At 42.8% G+C, this 24,114-nt stretch overlaps 1 protein-coding gene across 1 annotated transcript in view; it reads right to left on the bottom strand.

The window, feature by feature from the left end:
* Positions 1-569: 569 nt before the first annotated feature.
* LOC123663971 (protein unc-79 homolog) overlaps positions 570-24,114 on the bottom strand; it is a 62,031-nt gene continuing 38,486 nt past the window's right edge. The window contains exons 33-68 of the mRNA XM_045598606.1: positions 23,274-23,379; positions 22,525-22,641; positions 22,077-22,251; positions 21,689-21,770; positions 21,333-21,438; positions 20,274-20,366; positions 19,429-19,505; positions 18,289-18,391; positions 16,541-16,642; positions 14,510-14,673; positions 13,497-13,588; positions 12,540-12,609; positions 11,850-11,920; positions 10,978-11,139; positions 10,009-10,147; positions 9,512-9,666; positions 9,241-9,368; positions 8,641-8,853; positions 7,882-8,110; positions 7,619-7,785; positions 7,172-7,356; positions 4,779-4,920; positions 4,626-4,727; positions 4,473-4,574; positions 4,320-4,421; positions 4,167-4,268; positions 4,014-4,115; positions 3,861-3,962; positions 3,708-3,809; positions 3,555-3,656; positions 3,402-3,503; positions 3,249-3,350; positions 3,072-3,197; positions 2,521-2,700; positions 1,640-1,762; positions 570-771 (exon numbers count right to left, since the gene is read on the bottom strand). Of these exons, the coding sequence (XP_045454562.1) occupies positions 625-771; positions 1,640-1,762; positions 2,521-2,700; positions 3,072-3,197; positions 3,249-3,350; positions 3,402-3,503; positions 3,555-3,656; positions 3,708-3,809; positions 3,861-3,962; positions 4,014-4,115; positions 4,167-4,268; positions 4,320-4,421; positions 4,473-4,574; positions 4,626-4,727; positions 4,779-4,920; positions 7,172-7,356; positions 7,619-7,785; positions 7,882-8,110; positions 8,641-8,853; positions 9,241-9,368; positions 9,512-9,666; positions 10,009-10,147; positions 10,978-11,139; positions 11,850-11,920; positions 12,540-12,609; positions 13,497-13,588; positions 14,510-14,673; positions 16,541-16,642; positions 18,289-18,391; positions 19,429-19,505; positions 20,274-20,366; positions 21,333-21,438; positions 21,689-21,770; positions 22,077-22,251; positions 22,525-22,641; positions 23,274-23,379 (4,474 nt within the window). The 3' untranslated portion in view covers positions 570-624. The remainder of the gene's footprint in view (positions 772-1,639; positions 1,763-2,520; positions 2,701-3,071; positions 3,198-3,248; positions 3,351-3,401; positions 3,504-3,554; positions 3,657-3,707; positions 3,810-3,860; positions 3,963-4,013; positions 4,116-4,166; positions 4,269-4,319; positions 4,422-4,472; positions 4,575-4,625; positions 4,728-4,778; positions 4,921-7,171; positions 7,357-7,618; positions 7,786-7,881; positions 8,111-8,640; positions 8,854-9,240; positions 9,369-9,511; positions 9,667-10,008; positions 10,148-10,977; positions 11,140-11,849; positions 11,921-12,539; positions 12,610-13,496; positions 13,589-14,509; positions 14,674-16,540; positions 16,643-18,288; positions 18,392-19,428; positions 19,506-20,273; positions 20,367-21,332; positions 21,439-21,688; positions 21,771-22,076; positions 22,252-22,524; positions 22,642-23,273; positions 23,380-24,114) is intronic.

Below are 24,114 nucleotides of genomic sequence, written 5' to 3'. Positions count from 1 at the left end.
AAAAGTTGTTTCATTATAATATAAAGATTCGTCGATACACCACAATAAACGTAATAAATAAATAAATGCTTCACACTCAACAGCCCTCACTAAGATTAGATACTTCTGTGCCAGGGGTCTGGAATCACACAATACTCACGTACAAACGCCCAGACCACGGCAAATATCTGCATGTCCAATACAAATGTATACCATGTTTGGGGCCCACCAGCTGAGGTAACTTTAACTGAGGTAGGGCACAGCAAGAATTTCCTGCTCAAAATATGGAGCAACCCGACTGGGGTAGTACCTTACAGAAGATCACAGCAAAATATTACTGTTTTCAAGCAGTATTGTGTCCCTGTTGGTGAGTAAGGTGACCAGAGCTCCTGGGGGGGATTAGGGATTGGGTCGGCAACGCGCTTGCGATGCTCCTGGTGTTGCAGGCGTCTATAAGCTACGGTAATCCCTTACCATCAGGTGAGCCGTACGCTTGTTTGTCGACCTAGTGGTATATAAAAAAAAAAAAAACAACAACAATATTCCATGACCGTTACGCTAACGCGTCTTTAATACAATAAAACAAGAGATGAACATCTTAATAATTTATTGACTAGCAATACATTAGTGTGGCGTTCGATAAGACTACACGAAGTAGAAGGCGTGCGGCTGCAGCTCGAGCTGCGCCAGGCGCGCCAGCAGGCGGCACAGGCGCCGCGCCTCGGGCGCCGCCGCGCGCGCCGGCCGCGCCTCCGCCACCGCGCGCAGGCGCCCCGACACGTGGCGCGGCATCTGCGCACGCGCACGCACATGTACACGCACGCTCGCACGCATTAGCGCACACACGCAGCACCGCACGCAGGATACCCCACAATTTAACATCTGTTTCTTCGTCTGAGTTAATTAATTGTTACAAACGTTGTGAGTTAAGTGATGCTGTTTACGTGTGAAAACGTTAATTCTGAAAAACATGTACTCCCAATTTGACGACTCGCGGCACGATCGATTCGATCCCCGCACAAGACATACATTTATATCATCAATTCAGCCTATCGTAGTCCACTGTTGGTCATAGACCTCCACAACTTCGCGCCAAAAATGGTGTGAACTCGTGTTTTGCCCATAGTCATCACACTGGGCAGGCGGGTTGGTGACCGCAGAGCTGGCTTTGTCACACCGAAGACGCTGCTGCCCGTCTTCGTCCTGTGTATTTCAAAGCCAGCAGTTGGATGGTTATCCCCATTGGTCGACTTTTTAAGTTTAAAGGTGGTCGTGAAACTGTGTTATCCCTTACGTCGCCTCTTACGACACCCACGGGAACAAGGGGGGGGGGGCTATATTTTTTAATGCTGTAACCACGCAACATACATTATATGTATTTGGACAAATATTTATTTATGGTTTAGTTATGTGTTCTTTTGGATCTACTCATCTTGTCTCATAAGCGAGGCCTTCGGTGGCGGTTGTTATTACATACATGTCATAGCAATTGTTACTCAATGTACTGCATGACTAAATATAAAGACACTCATGACACTACATGGTACCTGCTAAACTGTAGGGGAAAAACAAAAATTTATTCAGGAGAATAGCCAGCTGCGCGTTTATCACTACATTTTAGTGATATTTACTACAATATTATTTGTATGTGTATATTTACGACAAATAGCGGCGAATGAAGAATAGGCGCCCATAGTGGTAGTAATTTGTTCAGAACCGTCGAGTTGCATTCTAGCAAGGACTCCAGCAGACTTAAGAAGTGCAGGTTAACTGTTTCCGCCAACTGAAAAACACAATTTATCATTACTATTTTTTTTTTTTTTGAAAAATCTAAAACATCAAAAAGTGAGTACTTTTAATTTTTTTAGAATGTTATTGCCAACCCTCAAAAAGCATGTCCCAAATAATCGTATGCCTAGTTGGATTTAAGTAAATAGGTTAATTAGGCGACACTAAAAAGCGGAATTAATTCTTAATATTTTCCTAGGAATAAACCCAAAATGATTATTTTAATTTTGTATTAATTTCTAATTGTAGTGCACTATAAAACATGTACTGTAATGTAATGAATTATAATCCTTAATCAAATTCCTAGGGTTGAACTAGAAAATATCATTTAACTTTATGCTTAAAAAAATTACACAATTATTTAGATGATTGCAAAATCGATTTTTGGTGATAGCTATTAAGAACGATATTAAATATTATTTTAGAATTTTTTTATTTAAGTACATAAAGTTGTTGAGTATTATAAAATTTTATATAAATGAGTTACAATGTGTGAACGTTTGACGAAAATTTCAATCGACGGAAAGTAACGAAGTCTAGGTCGGAGTGGCGTTTGTCTAGACAGTGTCCCACGGAAGCGCTTTACCTTAGTTCCAACTTTCCTAAGTGTATCCGGAACTTTGAAAAGTAAGAACCGAGGTGAAGTGGATCCTATACTCTGGCGTCTTCGAGTCATCAGCGGTGCAGGAGTTCAGCAGTCCAGTGGTCTAGTGAGGTAAGAATGTAGTTTGAAAGGAGTGGGGGATTACGTACTGCGCGTGATGTGTGCGTCAGCTGCGCCAGTGGGGGGACCAGCTTGCTCCAGAAGTGTAGGAGTAGGTCATGTGCTGCGGCGCGCTGCGCGTACAGCGTCCATAGCTGACACAGCACGAAGGCCGCACACAATGCGCTAGTGCGGCCCTCCGCGCCCTCTGCGTACACCGCCAGGATGCTCTGCGAGACGTGGCATAGGCAGACTTGCTCAACGTTATATGTGTAAAAGCGTAATAATTTTAGAGTTCAAAAATTTGCTACATTCTTACTTGCCTAGTTCAAGGCAATCACGAGATAGATAATAAGGAAGAAAAGAATAGGTTAAAGGTCTAGAGCTGCTTTAGAAAATATTTTGGATCTCATTAAACTTGCGCGATCTTTAATAATTAACCAGTTAATTAAACTTGGGCGGTAACCTAGGGGCAGCTGCAATATTTTTAAACAACGAGGTCCAGCAAACCTTCTAGAATAAAATATTTGGATGAAAATATATAAAATTCCATTGATTGTCATATATAGCTACCCCTTGGAAGCCCCCGGACGTCCTCTACCTCTAGGACGACAGCGGCAGTCTCCTGCACGAGGTCGGTGAGGTGGCACGTGGCGTCCAGCGGCACGGCCAGCTGCAGCGCCTGCCCGCGCGCGTTGCACAGCGCGCCCAGCACCACCCACGACACCTGCCGCACGGGCTGTCACTCGTCTACCTCTAGGACGACAGCGGCAGTCACCTGCACGAGGTCGGTGAGGTGGCACGTGGCGTCCAGCGGCACGGCCAGCTGCAGCGCCTGCCCGCGCGCGTTGCACAGCGCGCCCAGCACCACCCACGACACCTGCCGCACGGGCTGTCACTCGTCTACCTCTAGGACGACAGCGGCAGTCACCTGCACGAGGTCGGTGAGGTGGCACGTGGCGTCCAGCGGCACGGCCAGCTGCAGCGCCTGCCCGCGCGCGTTGCACAGCGCGCCCAGCACCACCCACGACACCTGCCGCACGGGCTGTCACTCGTCTACCTCTAGGACGACAGCGGCAGTCACCTGCACGAGGTCGGTGAGGTGGCACGTGGCGTCCAGCGGCACGGCCAGCTGCAGCGCCTGCCCGCGCGCGTTGCACAGCGCGCCCAGCACCACCCACGACACCTGCCGCACGGGCTGTCACTCGTCTACCTCTAGGACGACAGCGGCAGTCACCTGCACGAGGTCGGTGAGGTGGCACGTGGCGTCCAGCGGCACGGCCAGCTGCAGCGCCTGCCCGCGCGCGTTGCACAGCGCGCCCAGCACCACCCACGACACCTGCCGCACGGGCTGTCACTCGTCTACCTCTAGGACGACAGCGGCAGTCACCTGCACGAGGTCGGTGAGGTGGCACGTGGCGTCCAGCGGCACGGCCAGCTGCAGCGCCTGCCCGCGCGCGTTGCACAGCGCGCCCAGCACCACCCACGACACCTGCCGCACGGGCTGTCACTCGTCTACCTCTAGGACGACAGCGGCAGTCACCTGCACGAGGTCGGTGAGGTGGCACGTGGCGTCCAGCGGCACGGCCAGCTGCAGCGCCTGCCCGCGCGCGTTGCACAGCGCGCCCAGCACCACCCACGACACCTGCCGCACGGGCTGTCACTCGTCTACCTCTAGGACGACAGCGGCAGTCACCTGCACGAGGTCGGTGAGGTGGCACGTGGCGTCCAGCGGCACGGCCAGCTGCAGCGCCTGCCCGCGCGCGTTGCACAGCGCGCCCAGCACCACCCACGACACCTGCCGCACGGGCTGTCACTCGTCTACCTCTAGGACGACAGCGGCAGTCACCTGCACGAGGTCGGTGAGGTGGCACGTGGCGTCCAGCGGCACGGCCAGCTGCAGCGCCTGCCCGCGCGCGTTGCACAGCGCGCCCAGCACCACCCACGACACCTGCCGCACGGGCTGTCACTCGTCTACCTCTAGGACGACAGCGGCAGTCACCTGCACGAGGTCGGTGAGGTGGCACGTGGCGTCCAGCGGCACGGCCAGCTGCAGCGCCTGCCCGCGCGCGTTGCACAGCGCGCCCAGCACCACCCACGACACCTGCCGCACGGGCTGTCACTCGTCTACCTCTAGGACGACAGCGGCAGTCACCTGCACGAGGTCGGTGAGGTGGCACGTGGCGTCCAGCGGCACGGCCAGCTGCAGCGCCTGCCCGCGCGCGTTGCACAGCGCGCCCAGCACCACCCACGACACCTGCCGCACGGGCTGTCACTCGTCTACCTCTAGGACGACAGCGGCAGTCACCTGCACGAGGTCGGTGAGGTGGCACGTGGCGTCCAGCGGCACGGCCAGCTGCAGCGCCTGCCCGCGCGCGTTGCACAGCGCGCCCAGCACCACCCACGACACCTGCCGCACGCGCCCCACGCACTCGCCCACGTCGCGCGACCTGCCGCACGGGCTGTCACTACTTGGATACCTGCTCACTCCTAACTATCGACCTCACCCCTACTTTCCACTCTGTGACGTATTCACACATAAACAAACTTTTTATCTTATTAAAATTAAAAAATTAATAAAGGAGAAGAATGTGTGTTAAAGAGATGGAAAAAGTATTTTGAGAGTTTGTTCGAAAGAGAGGAAGTGCAGGTACAACATACGGCACCTTCCATGGAAGCGAGTATAAATGTTAATGAAAGTTAGATAAACATGGATGAAATAGTGAAACCGTTGAAAAGTATGAAATAGGTAAGGCAGGGTATGACAGTATTACCGTCGAATTGCTGAAGGCTGGACATGGCATAATTGCTAGCTAGCTGTACTGCCTTTTCAATTTGTGCTGGCGAAATGGGTAGGTACCAGGAGACTGGTGCAAAGCCGTAATCGCCCCATTGTACAAAGGAAAAGGATCACGGCAGGACTGCATAAATTACCGCGATGTAAACCTCCTCAGCGTCGTCGGTAAATTGTATCCAAAAGTGTTGATTGAGAGGGTTGTGGATGAAACAGACGAAAAAGTATGGGATGCACAAGCGGGATTTAGAAAGGGAATGGGATGTACGGGTCAGGTCTTTGCGGTGCATAGCCGAAAAGTGTTTGGCTAAAACAAAAAGTCTATTACGCGTTCGTGGATTTAGAAAAGGCCTATGATAGAGTGATGAGGAATGAAATGTGGTCAGCATTGTCCGTGAATGGTGTGAGCAGTGTCCTCATACGAGCATTGGAATCTCTTTATAGGGATTCTAGTGCTTGTGTGAGGATAAACGGGGCATACACTGAATGGTTTAATATCGAAAAAGGTGTTAGACAGGGATGTGTAGCGTCACCGTGGCTCTTTAATCTGTTCATGGACAATAATTGTTATTGTTTGACAGATTTAAAAGAGAATGAAAGTGGGTTGAGAATGAATGAGTTACTCGTCAAATGTCTTCTCTATGCTGATGACAAAGTATTACTTGCGTCTTCGGCCGAGGAGTTGCAGGAAATGATAACTGTTATGAATGGAGTTTTTGTAAGAAAGGTAATGAAGATGAACGTAAAGAAGACGAAAGTGGTGGTGTTTGAAAGAGATGAGGCAGTGACAGACTGCAATATCGTGATTGGAGATGAACAAATTGAACAGGTGAATGAGTTTGTGTATCTGGGTTCAAAGTTTACAAGAGATGGAAAGTGAGAGAGTGATATTGAAAGAAGAGTGGATGCAGGAAACAGGGTGAATGGAGCTTTGCACTCCTTTATGAGCAGTCGGGAGGTGTCTAACACGGCTCCTTTGGCTGTGCACGGGGGGGTGTTGGTTCCGACACTCATGTACGGAAGTGAAAGTTGGGTATGGCAGAAGAAACATGAAAGCTGAATAAATGCAGTTGAGATGAGAGCGTTAAGAAGTATGCTAGGAGTTAAACTGAGTGACAGGATAAGAAATAGTGAGATAAGGAAACCTTGTGGTCTGAAAGAAGATAGTGACAAAAATTGAGAAAGGTATGCTCAGATGGTTTGTTCATCTCGAGAGAATGAGCGAAGAACGATTGAAGAAAAAAGTGTATAAGGCGAGTGTGAATGGAAGGGTTGGAAGGGGTAGACCTAGGCGGACGTTCCGAGACCAAATAAGGGACGTCTTGAAAAAAGGCCAGGTCAAGAGTACCCTAAACCGAAGAGCATGTATGAAGAGAATAATGAAAGTGGACGAAGCGAAAGAAGTATGTAAGGATCGTAGCGAGTAGAAAGAAATGGTCTCTGCCTACCCCTACGGGAAAGAGGCGTGATTATATGTATGTATGTATGTATGTGCTGTGTGGCTACGGCACTAAAGAATTTAGCCACCCCGTCTCTTCCCGTGGGTGTCGTAAGAGGCGACTAAGGGATAACAAGCTTCCACAACCACCTTGGAACTTAAGAAGCCGACCGATGGCGGGATAACCATCCAACTGCTGGCTTTGAAATACACATGCCGAAGACGGGCAGCAGCGTCTTCGGTGCGACAAAGCCAGTACTGCGGTCACCAACCCGCCTGCCCAGCGTGGTGACTATGGGCAAAACACATGAGTTCACGTTATTTTTGGCGTAAACTTGTGGAGGCCTATGTCCAACAGTGGACTGTATAGGCTGTAATGATGTATGTATGTACGTAAACAATCAAACCTCATTTTATGCTTTTTGTTTTTTCTTATAAAAATATTTTTATTACTCCCCCCCTCACTCACCCGGGCGGCGGCAAGGCGAGCCAGGGTAGCACGTGTCGCGGAGCGCGCTCCTGCTTGCCGCGACTCTGCTCTAGCGCCAGCTCCACGGCAACATACTGCGCGATGCCACCCTTCACTATAGCACCTAGTGTGTCCTCATTCAGGCAGATCAGGTTGCGGTTTACGATCGACTTGGAGACCGAGCCCTGGGGACAAAACAGAATATAGCTGATCAGATGAGAGGCTGGCTGATAAGTTAGATGTCCTCAGCAAAATCCATAATACTGGCTTAGCTTGGGGGGGAATCTGGAGGTTGACTTGCAAGCAAAGTTCATCTAAAAGCAAATTTTAGATTTCTAGATAAATCTACCTCATCTACTTATTTCCATTTAGTGTAGTTTATCTGTTACTGAACAAGGCTTCAAAATTTTCAAAAGTACATCGTTATGTCAAAATTTCATAAGGTACCTTAATCTTATTGAGCAGGTGAGGATCATGCAGTAGTTCCAGCATGTCAGCTAGGTGAGGTCGCATACAGTCCACGGGAGCGCCGCCAAGCTCACGTGCATCCGCTCCCCCCAATAGTAATTCACCTGCTTGCAGTTGTGGGGGTAATAGGAGCGTTGCTCCATGTCCTGAAAACAAATTTTTTTCAGTCAGAATAGAATTAGAATATGATAACTCTGAATGTGCAAGATTATTTACAAGTATACAATAGCAACTTAACCCACCCTGCAGTACGAACTGCAGCAGGATGAACAGGTTGTCGTCGGGCACGGTGGTTTTAGTGCGCAGCGCGTGCAGTAGCTCGTACACCAGGACGCGGCACAGCAGTAGCTTGTCGCGGTCACGAGCGAAGGCTCGAATGCAACCCGCGCTCACTTCGCTCACTACTGACAGGCTTACTGGAAAGTTTTGCACCGCGTACGAGACGATCTTCGACATGGGCTCTAGGAGGCTCTGAGAAACATGTAACGAGAATTAAACTGACTAATATTAGAAGAAGGATTTGCATATAGTGCATGATACTTATTGTAATTGATAAAAACTATTATTTTTAATATACAAGCATTTTTTTTTTATATATATCACTAGTTCGGCAAACAAGCGTACGGCTCACCTGATGGTAAGAGATTACCGTAGCCTTATAGACATCTGCAACACCAGAAGCATCGCAAGCGCGTTGCCGACCCAATCCCCAATAACCCCCCAGGAGCTCTGGTCACCTTACTCACCAACAGGAACATAACACTGCTTGAGAACAGTATTATTTAGCTATGATCTCCTGTAAGGTCGAGGTACTACCCCAGTCGGGCTGCTCCATATTTTGAGCAGAAAATTCCTGCTGTACCTCAGTTAAAGTCCTAGTGTTTGTGAATACAAAAACGTTATTGAATGTTGCAAATGACATATATGAATGAAATATATAGAAGAAAGGCCAATAAGTGCCAATAAGTTGGGCACAGACACGAGCAGTCGCAGAGGCAGACCTTGTGGTGCGTGGCGGCCGGCACCCGCAGCGCGGCGGCGCACACGCGCAGCAGCGGCAGCGCGTCGTCCAGCTGCGGCAGCTGCAGCGCCACGGCGCGCAGCAGCGCCTCCAGCGCCGCCAGCAGCGCGCTGCAGGCGCTGAGCGGGCCCAGCGCCTCGGGCGCCAGGCACTCCAGGTACATCGCCATGTTGCCGGCGATCACGCCCATTTGCTGGCCCGCGTAACATTTCATATGGTTGTAGCGGATTTATTTGTTATCGGTAGCGTGAATTCGATAAGGACTTGGTCTATATATGTGGATATGGAGATCTGCTAGTTGCATTTTCTAATTTACTTCAATGCAGTTAATTCACAGAAAATTTTGCTGCGACAATCTTTTCAATATTTTGTTACGATTTTTAGTCATAGTAACCAAAATTCGAAGTTAAGTTTTATTGCAATTTTTTGTGATATATTCGATCTCTCAATATAATCTCTGTATGAATTGAAACAACATTGATAAAAAAAAAAAGAAATTGAATTGGAGCAGCGTGGAGGATTAAGCTCTGATCCTTCTCCTATATCATCTCTATCTAACAATAAATAGTAAAGGATTTACATCAATGGGCAGAGTCTTCTTCGAGTTGAGGTGTTCAATGAGAAGTTGTAGTGGCCCACACGGATATAATTCATTAAAATCCACGAACGCTTGCGCGACGCTCTTGAAGAACATTTGCCTTTGTTTTTCTGAAATAGAATTACAAACGTAATCTTGTTATGATACAATCATTTCATAATTAAAATTAGAAATAGCTGTATTCTAGTAGGCTTCAAAAGCATCTTCTGAACCACCCTGCGTGGACGTTAAGTAATACACCAGGTCCAGTCACCAGGAGTCCGCTGCAGGAACAGCTGCAGGAAGACGTTGTGCGGCGCCAGCTGGTGCAGCACGCAGCGCAGGAACTGGTGCGCCACGAACACTGCGCTGCCGGGCAGGCGGGTGCTGCTCTCTGCCTGCCAGCTGTAGCTGCCTAGTTGAACCACTCTGCGTGGACGTTAATCATTGTTGTATTTTGAAATATACATTGAATCATAACCTAAGTTCATAATAAAATTTCGAGACATCGATTTTTTATGTTCACGTATATCAAATATTGACCGTTTCACAAATTAAAAAAAGTCACGAGATTGCTGCTTTAGCGATAAGTCCGTTTCTTGTACGCTTCTCTTGTAAACATTTTTTGGTGCCCTAAAAAGCACTTGTTGGTGTTGTCAGCGTTTTTTTATCAAGAGCACCATTGAATACTTTAGATATGCATGCGTAGGTCAATCGACTGACCGCTCACCACTACTGTAACACAGAGATGTAAGTGTTTCAGACGCTCACCTGGTGACGCTGTGCAGCAGTGCGGGTAGCATCGCAGCGGCAGCGGCGGGCTCACGTCTCACGAAGGTCGCCAGCACGATCACACATAGCCCTAACTCCTCGTCGCTGTACTGCTCCAGGGCACCGCCACACTCGCCACCTGCGGAAATTATCATAGCTATAATAAGGACTGTACGTTTATATTTTCGAACATGTTACGTATAGCTTTAAAACTTATATTCCAAGGTCACAGTGACTACGAACACTGATTTACTATTTTATTTTCAAAGCATTTTTGGTAAGATGGTCAAAGGAACCGTATAACACTTAAATCCAATGACAAGACTATATTCTGATCTGCCTACTGGCAAATAAATAAATATGCATTTGTCTCTTTTATAGAATATATATTACAATGGATTTTGGTGAAGGCTTTTGGGATTATGTGAAATCGCCTTTATGCTTGACTACAACCTTGTCAAATGAAAAGCAGAGACAAGATCAAAATAATACCCTTAGAAAGTGATAGATCATTTTTCTCTTGAAGTTACACGAGGTAGAAAAGGCAGAAAAATTTGATGGATGGGGTGAGTTTGGCGGAAAAATCTGGTGGCATAAGCAAAGGTGAGGCTTGGAATACAACTCTAACTTTTCCATTTTTTTGATAATTGGTAATTCACTTTTTGTGCGACGTCTTATTTGATGTCATGTCCTTTTCATACTAGAGGTTGTTTGGAAGAGATCGCTTTTTTAGCGATAAGGCCGCCTTTTTTAAATGTCTATATTTTCTTTCTTGCGCTGTAAATTTTTTTCTCCGTTAGTGTACAATAAAGAGTATTTGTATTTGATGAAAAGCAGAGACAAGATCAAATTAAAAGACGTAAGCTTAGAAAATCCTATAAATTTTTTCTTGAAGGTACCCAAGTTACACGTGGCAAAAAAGACAATCAGGTGGTAAGGTGAGTGGACAAGAGTAGAGCGGTCACGTACAGCGGAACCTCAGAGTAGCGTCAGGGCGGTAAGACTCGCAAGCGGCGTGCGCGGCTCGTCGCGCGGCGCGCCGGCCTCCGCCCCACCAGCCCTGGCCGCTCTCCGCGCGAGCCCCAGGGGCATCTGTCGAGTGTGTTAAGGGACAACCATTCACACTCGACTCTTAATGCAGAATGTTATCTTTAGGCGTTCTTATTGATTATGTGCTGTGTGGCTACGGCACTAAAGAATTTAGCCACCCCCTCTCTTCCCGTGGGTGTCGTAAGAGGCGACTAAGGGATAACAAGGTTCTACAACCACCTTGGAACTTAAGAAGCCGACCGATGGCGGGATAACCATCCAACTGCTGGCTTTGAAATACACAGGCCGAAGACGGGCAGCAGCGTCTTCGGTGCGACAAAGTCAGTACTGCAGTCACCAACCCGCCTGCCCAGCGTGGTGACTATGGGCAAAACACACGAGTTCACGTTATTTTTGGCGTAAACTTGTGGAGGCCTATGTCCAGCAGTGGACTGTATAGGCTGTAATGTAATGTAATGTATTGATTATGCCAGGATCTGCTTGTGTAGTCTAAAGCATATTTCAATCTACAATTAATGCTGAATAATTTGCTCGTTCGATGTTTGTATTAATTCTAAGGATCTACTAGTCTAATACGAAATGTCTTAAAAACATTTTCAGCTAATCTTTAGTTTTACTAGTGGAAGGAAATTAAAGCACAAATTCTCTAATACTTTTGTTAACGCCATGGCAAAAGTTTTTCGTCTGAATCTAAGATTTTATTAATTATTATTTAGACAATCGTTTTTAATAAGCACTTCTATTGTTAATGTTTTAATTTCGAAGTATTTATAAGTCAATAGTCTACATACCAGCAGAGACCGGTCTAGGTGCAGGCGGTGAACCTAATTGAGCAACCTGACGTGCCAACCGTCGTGGGGATCTAGGAAACATACAATTTTACAACAGCTTAACAAATGACGATCATTTAACGAATACTATTTCTAGTAAAATTACGAATTACTTGGACAATTTGAAAATTAATATTATTTTTGACATTGACGATATCTAATCTATACAAATAAATAAAATTGGAGTGACTGTTTGTAATATTAAAATAACCGCTTTTTACTAAATGCACATAGATGTATATACGGTACATATACCAAAGTAACATTTTTTCAATTTTTGTCTGTCTGTTTGTCTATTCCGGCTAATCTCTGAAACGGCTGCACCGAATTTGACGGTATTTTCACCGGTCGATAGTCGGTTACTTTTATTTTAGAAATTTATTTATTTTATAACTATGCGAACTGAAAAATAACTTTTTTGTTAAATTCCACGTGGACGAAGTCGCTGGCACAGCTAGGTTGAAAATATAATTGTGTCTGTAGCTATGATTATGAGGCCCTATGGCATTTTTGTTTTGGACATAGTGATACTTTCAAAACAATACAACTTGGTATATTTAGAACACGTATTTATTATACTGTTTAAAAGTAACCATAAATAGCAAAGAGATTTCTCATTCTGTCACTACTATGTCTGTGTATTGGACTCACCTCTGCTGCTCCCGCGAGTCACTAACCCGCGGCTCGTGTTCGCTGGACTCCGTTCTCTCTGTCGAATCATCTGAAAAATCGTCTTCTTCTCTGTTCATGTCGAATTCATGATTTCAACTAATTTTTAAGACCAAAATGTCTCATGAGCCAAGTATTATCTTCTTTAAACGTTTATGAATGCAGATGCTTGATATACTCATTTGTCCTCTTTGATTAACAACTTTAATAGTGCCTGGCTGCTGACTCTAAATGCTGTTCTTAAATCTCAGGGAGATTGGAATAATGGTGCTAGATATAATGCCTATATCGACGCCGCGTTGGTGCAGCGGTCACAGCCATGCATTGTACCTGTTGCGCTGGCGGTTGCGGGTTCGATCCCCGCACATGACAAACATTTGTATTGGCCATACAGGTGTTTGCCGTGGTCTGGGTGTTTGTGCAGTCCTAGTGGGTCTCCCCACCGTGCCTCGGAGAGCACGTTAAGCCGTCGGTCCCGGTTGTTATCATGTACACCTGATAGCGATCGTTCCTCATGGTAGGGAATATATCCGCCAACCCGCATTGGAGCAGCGTGGTGGATTATGCTCTGATCCTTCTCTTACATGGGGAAAGAGGCCTATGCCCAGTAGTGGGATATTACAGGCTGAAGCGATATAAATGCCATCACTTCAGTCTAAGACAGTCCTCTGCTGGACATAGGTCTCCACAAGTTAGCGCCAAAAATGGCGTGAACACATGTGTTTTGTCTATAGTATATATGTACAGTATATCAGTCATTTTAGCTACGATCGTTTGTGTCAGAATAAGAAAACCACTGATTTTTTGGCATTAAAATTTAGATTTAAAGAAATAGTAAGTAACCATATAATAAAAACTATAATCAAATATTTCTAATGCGTTACAAAATATATTCTATTAACTTCTTATTTTATAATACTGACACAAGTATATACATACCAGGAACGTTGAGGGCCTCTCTCACTCTGTCAACGAGGGCGTTGAATACTGGGTACTGTTCCTTGTTCGGTTTGGGTCCGATCGGTAGAAGTCTGAAAGGTTTAGAAACATTTGGATATTTCAAGTTAATAGATGCCTAAATAAACTGAAACACTGAAGTATAGAAAATTATCAATTGAATTCGTTAATGAATTAATAACTAATAGAATTAAAATTAAAGCTACGTAGGCGAGTACCATTCGCCATGTTCCTTTTTTTTAATTTCTGAAGTGAACAACAAAGTCTATTACCATTATTACTATTAAGAGTTGTCCGGAGTCGGCAGGATATCCATATCTTCCAAACTACTGAATATTTAAGTTTGAAATGTATGTATGGTAAAGTTCAGGGCATAACTGCCTCAAATTGCTTATTTTCCACTCGACAGGATGTCCATATCTTACAAACTACTGAATATTTAAGTTTGAAATTTCTGTATGGTAAAGTTCAAGCATAAACTATCTTTCATATGTTTCGAAAACACGATTCCATAAAATTTTCTCGATACGAAAAAAATCGCTAAGTTACCTCTATTTTTGTATTAAAATCTTAACATCTCAGTAAATATAGAAGTTATGAACTTGAGATTAAGCATGGTAATTGAAATAAGTATGAAGAACATTTTATATGTTGCGTTTTTTAAAAAATAACTATTGATGTTTGTGGGGAGAAAATACATATAATTCGCGCGATGAACAACCAAGCGCTCTCAATTCTCGTGTATTAATGGTGAAATCTGAATTCGAGCTGAGGTAGTGTAGCCCCCTTAGGTGGCGAATGCTAGCGCGACCCCATTTCGCCCCACCCAGGCGGACGACTGCTCACACGTGGTGGTTTTTAGTCAGTAGGAGTCTGACATAACCCTCTGGCGCCGCCGCGCTGGAGGGTATCCATGATGAATTTTCCCCACGTAAAAAAAAAAAGTGTAGCCCCTTGAAACAAGCACATTTAATTTCATGTGTGTCAATGTGTACCTCTCGACAGCGGGCGGTGCGATGTGGAAGGGGTGCGCGGGGAGGGCGGGCGCGGGGGCGGGCGGGGGCGCGCTCCACGCCAGCTCCATCTTGGACAGCGGCGACTCGGGGGATGCGTACGCCACGCCTGCGTCAGACATCACGGCTTCCGGTACAGTCGCCGACTTGCAGTTTAGGTATGTAGCGAATAAAGTACAAATAATTATAATAAACAGTTGTATCAAACGATTTATGATCATAATTGTACAGTAAAATTTTCTAAATCCTTCTATCTCGTTAGCACTGTGGACGAAAATTGTAATAACATAGCATATTCGTTGATATTTATGTTAGTTTTGTCATTTTTGTCTTTAATTTTTAATCACCTTTTAAGACTATTTAAATATTTCCAAAATTTTAAAATGGAACATATAAAATAGAATGATACAAGAATATTTATAGTAAACTAAAAAATATAGATTATATCCAGATGCGGGTACTCGGATGACTCGGGAAGTGGAAATCAAACCCACAACACGTGGAGTAGAAAGTAAAGTAACTACAAACTACGCTAACGCGAACTGGGCGTTAGTAGTTGTCAAGGGCAGCCTTTAAGGCTGTATTTTTAACCGACTTCAAAAAAAGGAGGAGGGTACTCAATTCGACCATATATATGTTTTTTTTTTAATGTATGTTCGGGGATAACTCCGTCGTTTATGAACCGATTTTGATAATTATTTTTTTATTGGAAAGGAGATATCCCTAATTTAGTACCATAATAAGGAAACCAGGATCTGATGATGGGATCCCAGATAAATCGAGGGAACCTCTCGAAAATCCGCATAACTTTTTACTGGGTGTACCGATTTTTATGATTTTTAACCGACTTCCAAAAAAGGAGGAGGTTCTCAATTCGACTGTATTTTTTTTTATGTATGTTACATCAGAACTTTTGACCGGGTAGACCGATTTCGACAAATTTTCTTTTAATCGAAAGGTAGTGTGTGCCAATTGGTCCCATTTAAATTTATTTGAGATATAACAACTACTTTTCGAGTTATATCTAATAATGCGTTTTTACTTGACGCTTTTTCGTCGACCTACGTTGTATTATACCGCATAACTTTCTACTGAATGTACGGATTTTGATAATTCTTTTTTTGTCGGAAAGGGGATATCCCTAGTTTGGTACCATGATAAGGAAACCAGGATCTGATGATGAGATCCCAGAGAAATCGAGGGTAACTCTCGAAAATCCGCAATAACTTTTTACTGGGTGTTTCGATTTTGATAATTTTTAATTTAATCGAAAGCTGATGTTTATCATGTGGTCACATATAAATTTTATCGAGATCTGATAACTACTTTTTGAGTAATCTTTGATAACGCGTAGTTGCTTGACTATTTTTTCGTCGATCTACGTTGTATTACTTGTCGATGTAATTGAAGTCGGTTTTTTTTTCGTTTGCGAGCAAACACAATTATTAATTTAATTGAAAGCCGGTGTTTATCATGTGGTCAACATTTAAATTTCATCGAGATCTGATTACAACTTTTGGAGTAATCTTTGATAAAGCGTATTTATTTGACTATTACTGTACTGTGTGGCTACGGTACGTACTGTGTGGCTACGGTACTAAAGAATTTAGCCACCCCCTCTCTCCCGTGGGTGTCGTAAGAGGCGACAAAGGATAACACAGTTCCACTACCACATTGGAACTTAAAAAGCCGACCGGTGGCGGGATAACCATCCAACTGCTAGCTTTGAAATACACAGGCCGAAGACGGGCAGCAGCGTCTTCGGTGCGACAAAGCCAGCCCTGCGGTCACCAACCCGCCTGCCCAGCGTGGTGACCATGGGCAAAGCACATGAGTTCACGCTATTTTTGGCGTCAACTTATGGAGACCTATGTCCAGCAGTGGACTGTGATAGGCTGTAATGATGATGATGATGATTTGACTATTTTTTCGTCTACCTACGTTGTAGATATAATTGAAGTCGGTTTTTATTCGTTTGCCTGCAAGCACAATTATTGTATATAAAGTACGCACCGGGACTTTTGAGTAGGGCGTGATGTGCGTGAGAGTGGGGCGCGTGTAGAGCGTCCCCGTTGGATGACGCAGCCGTGTCGGGGGATGTACTGCTGCCAGCTGCTGGTTGAGATGAGGGTATGTTTTTTAAATGTTTCAAAATACCAAATCATCATCAATCATCTCCTTCCTTCTTCTTTTTTAAATGCTAGTGTTACCGGAGCGGCAAAAGGGCTATATGACTCCTCAATTAAATTATGTTTTAGCAGTTTTGATATTTGATGTTCAATTTCTTTCATATCCTCAACAGAACATCTATACGGTCTTTTACTACAGTATTTATCTAATTATTTTATATATATATTTAGTTCATTGGTTACTAAATAGCATTGTCACTAATCTGCGTGGTTTTTAATGCTATTTATATTAAATATGTACAATATTGTTTATTTGATAAATAAATTAAAAAAAAAAAAGAGATCAAGATAATTATTTGAAATTAACATTTTGGTTACTGTCCCAGGGCAGTGAGTTACAGTGTGATGTTTTATATAAATTCTCTCAATTGGACTGCTACAGCTTGAGGGTTATACGTAGGCTTTTATTTATTCTGATGTTGTTAGGACACTTAAAGTTACGCAAGTAAATCCGCGAGACGCAGCTGGTATTATTATATTGTAATAACCACTGATATAAATATTCATATCAAAACTTCGCCAATTTTTAAGACACTATATAATAGTTCATAAATTACTAGCTGCTGCTTTAGCAGAGGCTTCAATCGCCTAGAAATCGACGACATTTACTAAGAGGGATTAAAGTATGTATATTAATTATATTTCAACAATTCATTATTTATTGTATACCACATTTATGGTTCACCTTTCATGCGTTAGAATTACCAGACTGCTCTCATAGCTCGCACCTTATCACGCTTCAAAAAATCCGTTATTAGCGGATACCTACTAAGTATAAACTAACTCAAATTTCATCTTTATGGGTCCAGTGGTTTGAGATTTCCTGATGAGTCGATGACACAACTATTATATATGTATATATGTAAAGAAAACACAACACTCATTTTATATTTCGTTACTGTTTTTTTAGTTACCTACCTTGTTGTTTATTTTATTGTCAGGACAGAAAAATAAAACTTTGTTGTGATGACAGAAATATTTTTACATTAAGATTGTAAGAAAATTAGTTTCAATAAAGGCTTTAAATGTCCTTTTTCTTGTTTTAGGTAAGTGAATATTGTAATTATATAATGTAGTTTAAATGTTAAAAATTGTAAATATAGAAAATATGTAATAATAGAAATAAATTTCTTGTTTTAGAGAAACGCAAACATAGTCTTTATTTTGGGATTTCTACTAAAAGGAACAGAAAAAGTATAATTACTTATATATGTATAGACTAGCTGTGCCCCCGACTTCGTCCACGTGGAATTTGACAAAAAAGTTATTGTTCAGTTCGCAGAGTTATAAAATAAATAAATTTCTAAATTAAAGGAGCCTAATTACTCGTTGTTACATCAGCTACCTGCCTGTGAAATTCCCGTCAAAATCGGTTCAGCCGTTTCTGAGATTAGCCGAAACAAACAGACAGACAGTAAAAAATGTTATTTTGGTATATGTAAAGCGTATCCGTCCATATGCATTTAGTAAAAAGTGCGGAATTTTAATATTACAAACAGACACTTAAATTTTATTTATTTGTATAGACTACCTAAATTTTATATTTCTAAGTGTAAAGAGTCACGAACCTACAATCCTCTTCTGCTTGCCTAGTATCTTGGATCGCGGCGAGTTCTGCTGGTGCAGCTGATCGGGCCAGATATCTACTGAGTGACCGCTCATCGGCGTCGATTTGCTAATAAATATATATTAACATAAAAATATATTAAATATGTACGATTTATTTTTTTATTTTTTTGTGTTACCCACACATTAGGAATTCTAAACTTAGTCTTTGAATATCATATCAAAAATTGACCGCTCCAGCGGGATTCGAACCCGCGTCTCCGATTGACCGTGTCGGCGCTCTAGCCAATTAAGCTATGGAACGATGTACCCCGCTAGAGCGAAATTTTTGATATGATGATTTTTATATTCGGTTTAAGCGAACGGGAAGGAAGGTTAAGGTGTATGATAAATGCATAATATAGTAGAGGAACACTGATCGTTTTTGCAACCGTGCGAAGCCGGGGCGGGTCGCTAGTTATTATATAAGATTCTAAACTTTCACGGTCACCGTCAACTGCTCATAACCTACCAACCTAGCCAACCTACCTAACAACCGCTCTGGTGTAGTTCTGCGTGTAATCGCCTAAAACATCAATGGTTTGCTGGTTCAATTCCCGCTTGGGATGGATATTTGCTTTGTACAAATATTTATTTCCGGTCCGATCATCTGTCCTTACGAGTCTCCCCAACGTACCTCGGAGAGCACGTTAAGCTGTCGGTTCTGGTTGTTATCATAAATACCTGATAGCGATTGCTAATCACAGTGAACATATCCGCCAAACTGCACCGGAGTAGCATCGTGGATTAAGCTCCAATTCTTCTCCTATATGGGGACACAGGCCTATACCCAGCAATGGATAGTATAGGCTGAATTGTACGGTCACTATCAACACTTTTACTTAATACGGGCCTTATCGCTATAGTCACTTTCAAATTCCCGATATTTCGTTGATTGATATCTATTGCCATAGAGTCTATAATATCTCCTTACACTATTATACTATTATTAGATTAATTTATTGTTTCTGTAGTGTACTGTAAAAAATATAGCTTTTCTGGTGGTTTACTACTTGTTGGGGCAATCTACACGAACATTTCAGATATTCAGGACTTAACTCCCCAATAAACTAAATGAAAGTTATCATTTACATCACTACCACTTACAGATTAGAAGAGTCGCTCCCGATGGAGGCAGATGAGCTTGTTGAGTGCTGTTGACCTGATCGAGATCCGTGTGCAGTCTGCTGGTGATACAAATTATAATTAAATACTGTAAAAGCAAGCTTCGAGGTTAGGAGGTTGATAAAATTCGGAAAGTCGCTACGGTTAGGGTAAAAGAGACATTGATTTAACGTATATATCGTATTGAAAACCGCTCTGGTGTAGTGACGTGTATGCGCCTAAACACCAGCGGTCATAGGTTCGATTTCCACTTTGAACGAGTCATATGTCTGTCTTTGTTGGTCTAGCCGCCGGCTCTTAGGAGAGCATGTATTGCATGGATTGTCGATTGTTACTCGTGTTACTATTGGAAAGCTATCCGCTAACCCGCAATGAAGCAGTGCAGTGGAATCTGTTTAAACCTGCCTATTAAATGAGGAAGGAGACATTTGTTCAGCAGTGGAAGGTCGCAGACGTTAATTAATCAATCATCATCATCATCATCATCAGTTCAGCCATGCTAGGCATAGGCCTCCACAAGTTCACACAAAAATGGAGTAAACTCATGTGTGTTGCCCATAGTCACCACGCTGGGCTGGGGTTGGTGACCGCAGTACTGGCTTTGTCACACCGAAGACGCTGCTACCCGTGTTCGGCCTGTGTATTTCAAAACCAGCAGTTGGATAGTTATTCCGCCATCGGTCAGCTTAATAAGTCCCAAGGTGGTAGTGGAACTGTGTTATCCCTTAGTCGCCTCTTACGACAACCACGGGAAGAGAGGGGGTGGCTATATTCTTTAATGCCGTAGCCACACATCCTATCGATCAATAATTATAAATAAAACTTACAATTTTACTGTGCGTCGGGTAAGGTGAGACGACGGTCTGTGAGTGACCCACAAATGGAGGGTCATCGTAGTGTGAGGGTTCGTCGAATGAACCCTAAGGAAAAACAAAATAATTAAAAAGCAATTGTTTTATACATCGTCCTACAATCTATTTCTACTACCGCCCTTTTGTAGTGCTTATTTGCTTAATTATTAAAAGAAAATTATCGGTAATTTTATTGGGTTTAACAAGGTTAAAAGCTGCGCTATGCCCCATCTCCTCCAGCGGATTCGCGGTTTGAGTGCAATCGATGTGGCGAGAAATGCCGGAGCGCAATAGGGCTCTATAGACATCAACGACGATATGGGATCCTACCAACCTACTAGCACTGCAACAATCATCTACTATAGATCCTGTAAAGTACACAAAACTTTATAAGTGAGTGAAACTGCAGTAAACAAATCAATCACACACGCTTTTTGTTTACTTTTGTGGTTTTTATTCAAGAGTAACGAATTTATTCGAAATTTGACATACTGCACGTTTTGGAAGAAAGATTTGTAAGATTTTTATTTTGTTTTAAAGTATTGTGTAAAACACATCTGAAAATACTCAACAAAACATTTCTGACTTCAAATCTACAGTTATTCACAATACACACGTTTAACTACATTGAATAAGATATGACACTAATGACTCTTACGCCACTACCGAGCAGCAACGCTAGCCGCCCAATACCTAATTAAATAATAACTGCTTCTTCACTTACAAATTATCATATTTATAGGACAACAATCCCGCCAATACAAATTGGTGTGGCACTTATGAACGCTGGGTTTAGAGACAGATCGATTCTTATACAAAAAGCTCAAGTTGTTTTAGTCATTTTTATTTTTTGAAAGAAAACTGCGCATTCTCGTTTTTTAAATAGTTTTTTTTTCGTAATTTTACCTTTTCAAAGCTTCCAAATATTTCATTTGTTTTGGTTAAGCCAATGTTATAACATTATGTTATGATAATATAAATAAAATAAAAAGTTGAAATGTGCCGCTAAGTAAAGGAAAAGTCATAAAAACTCACCGGTGCAGTGCTTCCATGCACAGTAGTGTCAGACTTATCGCTGGTCTCCGGGATTGCGATCAGCTCGCTCTCTGACGACTCCTGCTCCAGGCTCCACTGTTTGTACCTAGCAGTAGCCATAGGAGTAAAATTACCAACAAACTTTTTGACCAAGACAATAATTAAAGAAAGTCGTTCGCCTGGAGGTATGATAAAAATATAGGTACTTAGAAAGACCTAAAAGTGTTTTTCCTTGCCAATAATAATGAAAGAGTTTAAAAATCTACTTCCAAAGAATCTCCTAGTGTAATTCCTACTGTTCTATTTTTATTTTTTATCCTATGTCCCTTTTGAATGGATTGACAAATTCAACTTACTTGGCAGGTTCTGGCGGCTCGGGCCAATGTGCTGGAGACTTGGCATTAGGTTCTTCTGGTTTTGCTGGCTGTTCACGAGTTTCTAGGACAAAATATTTCAAGTGTAAATAAATACAAGAATAATATGATTACATAGCATCCCTCCTGTTTTATATTCCTTATTTTACAAAAGTATTTCATTGATTCTATATGAAAGTTCTGAATTCGGTTGTATGTGTTTAGTTTGTAAGTATACTCGTATGCGAAGTATGAAACATGAGTAACCATTTTTTTTAGTAGTCGTTAGCATCTCATTAGTTTTTAACATCACTACATAATGGCCTATAAATAACTTTTCTTTCTTTCTTTCATTCTGACAACACGGTATCGTGTCTGTCTATCGTTGTACCTCGAGTCCGCTGAGGCATCGAGTGCTGGTAGGTCGGCGGGTAGGTCTGCTGGTGGTGCAGCAGCAACACGGGTGGGATCCGCTTGCACTGGTGGTGCTGCGCCTCCACTGACTGCAGCACGCAGCGCACTAGCGACCCCACCAGCGTGCACAGCGGCCCGCTGCTGTAGTGGTACTGTGCATATATTTATTATTGGTATTATTAACTCAATATTATGGTTATGTTGCTTTCAAGCAGGAAGCTAATCACGCAAATTAATCATGTAGTCCATTTAATATAGCTTTTTTTATTTCACCGGATGGGTAGCATTTACACACTCTGCTCACTGTTTTCTTTAGATTCTGAGATTCCTTATTACCATTACAATGATCGATCCAGATAGGAAGTCGGGTTATTCATATGATACCAAGAGGATTCAAACGAGAATGTAGAGAAGGCTGTGGTGACCTTGTACAGCAGCACCAGCAGCGCCATGAGCCAGTGGCGCCGCACGTGCGGCTCCAGCGCCGCCAGCGTGTGCGCGCTCCCCGCGCTCCCCGCCGACAGCGCCGGCCGACTGCAGTGCTACGGACGTCACCTCTTATAATACTACTAGCTTTTACCCGCGGCTCCACTCGCTTTAATTTTTTTAAATAAATAGTATCCTATATTATCCTATAATATGTGTACAAAGTTTCATGATGACCGGTTAAGTGGTTTTCGCGTAAAAGCGTAACAAACAAACTTACATTCACATTTATAATATTAGTAGAGATGTAATACTTTCGAAGTAAAACTTCTTTATGCACGTTTGACTTGGGGAGTAAGCTAGTGAAATGCGTGACGAGCGTTACGAAAAGTGTGATAGGGCGAGGCGAACGGAGCAAGAGAGAGAGGTGCGAGCACACATTTTCTTTCTCTCTTTCTCTCATATACAGATACGCTTCGTAAATTTCACTTCAGTCTTGTGGTCTAAAGCACACTCGTTTTTTTTTTCAAAAAATTGGAACATAACGCTTGTTTGTTACGATTGAAAATTAGGAAAAAAATAATAATTAGTGAAATAACGTTTACAATTACCTAATTACCTACCTTACCTAATTATTTTACTTTCTCAAAAATAACTTTTCTTACTAGTCATGCCCAATGATCAAACTATTCCCAATATAAATCTATTAACCAAACATGGTTTGACCTATAAATTAAAGAATACAAACCTGTAATAACATGAGCGTGGGTTCAGCGATGCTGGCACCCATCACGTGGTTCTGATCCAACACTTGCGGTAGATTCGCCATAAATGCGTTAAATATTGATGACATCCTGCGTAAAATATCAAAATAGCAGTTGTGGCATTAAGCAGAATAATTTCCAACATTCATGATCCTATAAAATATGGTCAAGAGAACTGCTGATTTTGCTTCCCGGTGCAAGGTCTTCATTGTACTGACATATTTCACGCTGAGCCTCCAACTACCATCCTTTAGTTCTTGGTGGCCCGAGGTATTGAATTATGTGGCCCACCCATTGTCACTTCAGATTTACAACTTCGTTGTCAGCTTTTTGCAAGTATCAAGATCTTTTTGTCGATTACTCAAAGAGACGCTAATCTGTTTCCCCATTTCTTACTCTAATTAGTTAATAAATCTTAAAATCAAAAGTTTCTTTAAGACACTCCTATTTATCTATCTGCTCTCGGAGCTAAATGTCACCACAGCGCTGTAAGGCTTTAGACTGATATCGAAAGAATTTTGACCAGAAGACTGACCAGCCGAGCTAGCGATTTAACGTCTTGAAATTTTACCTAAAGATTTTTATGTAATTGATATTTGCGTTTGTTTTTTGATTGCAGAACCCTTAACAGTAAATAAGAGGCAGATATGAGCTTTAATCGTTCAAATACAAATATTCTTTATTGTACAACCAGAAACAATATATGTAATATAAAATATAGAAGACCGCCTGTCTTATCGCTAAAGAGATCTTCCAGACAACCTTTAGAAAAAGGACATGAATAAGAATAAAGCGTATCATAAGTTTTGCAAGGAGTATGGACAT

This window comes from Melitaea cinxia, chromosome 21 (assembly GCF_905220565.1).
Source record: "Melitaea cinxia chromosome 21, ilMelCinx1.1, whole genome shotgun sequence".
In the NCBI taxonomy this organism is placed as follows: Eukaryota; Metazoa; Arthropoda; class Insecta; order Lepidoptera; family Nymphalidae; genus Melitaea; species Melitaea cinxia.
Note: the sequence above shows the minus strand (reverse complement) of the source record. Positions and strands in the feature narration are given on the sequence as shown.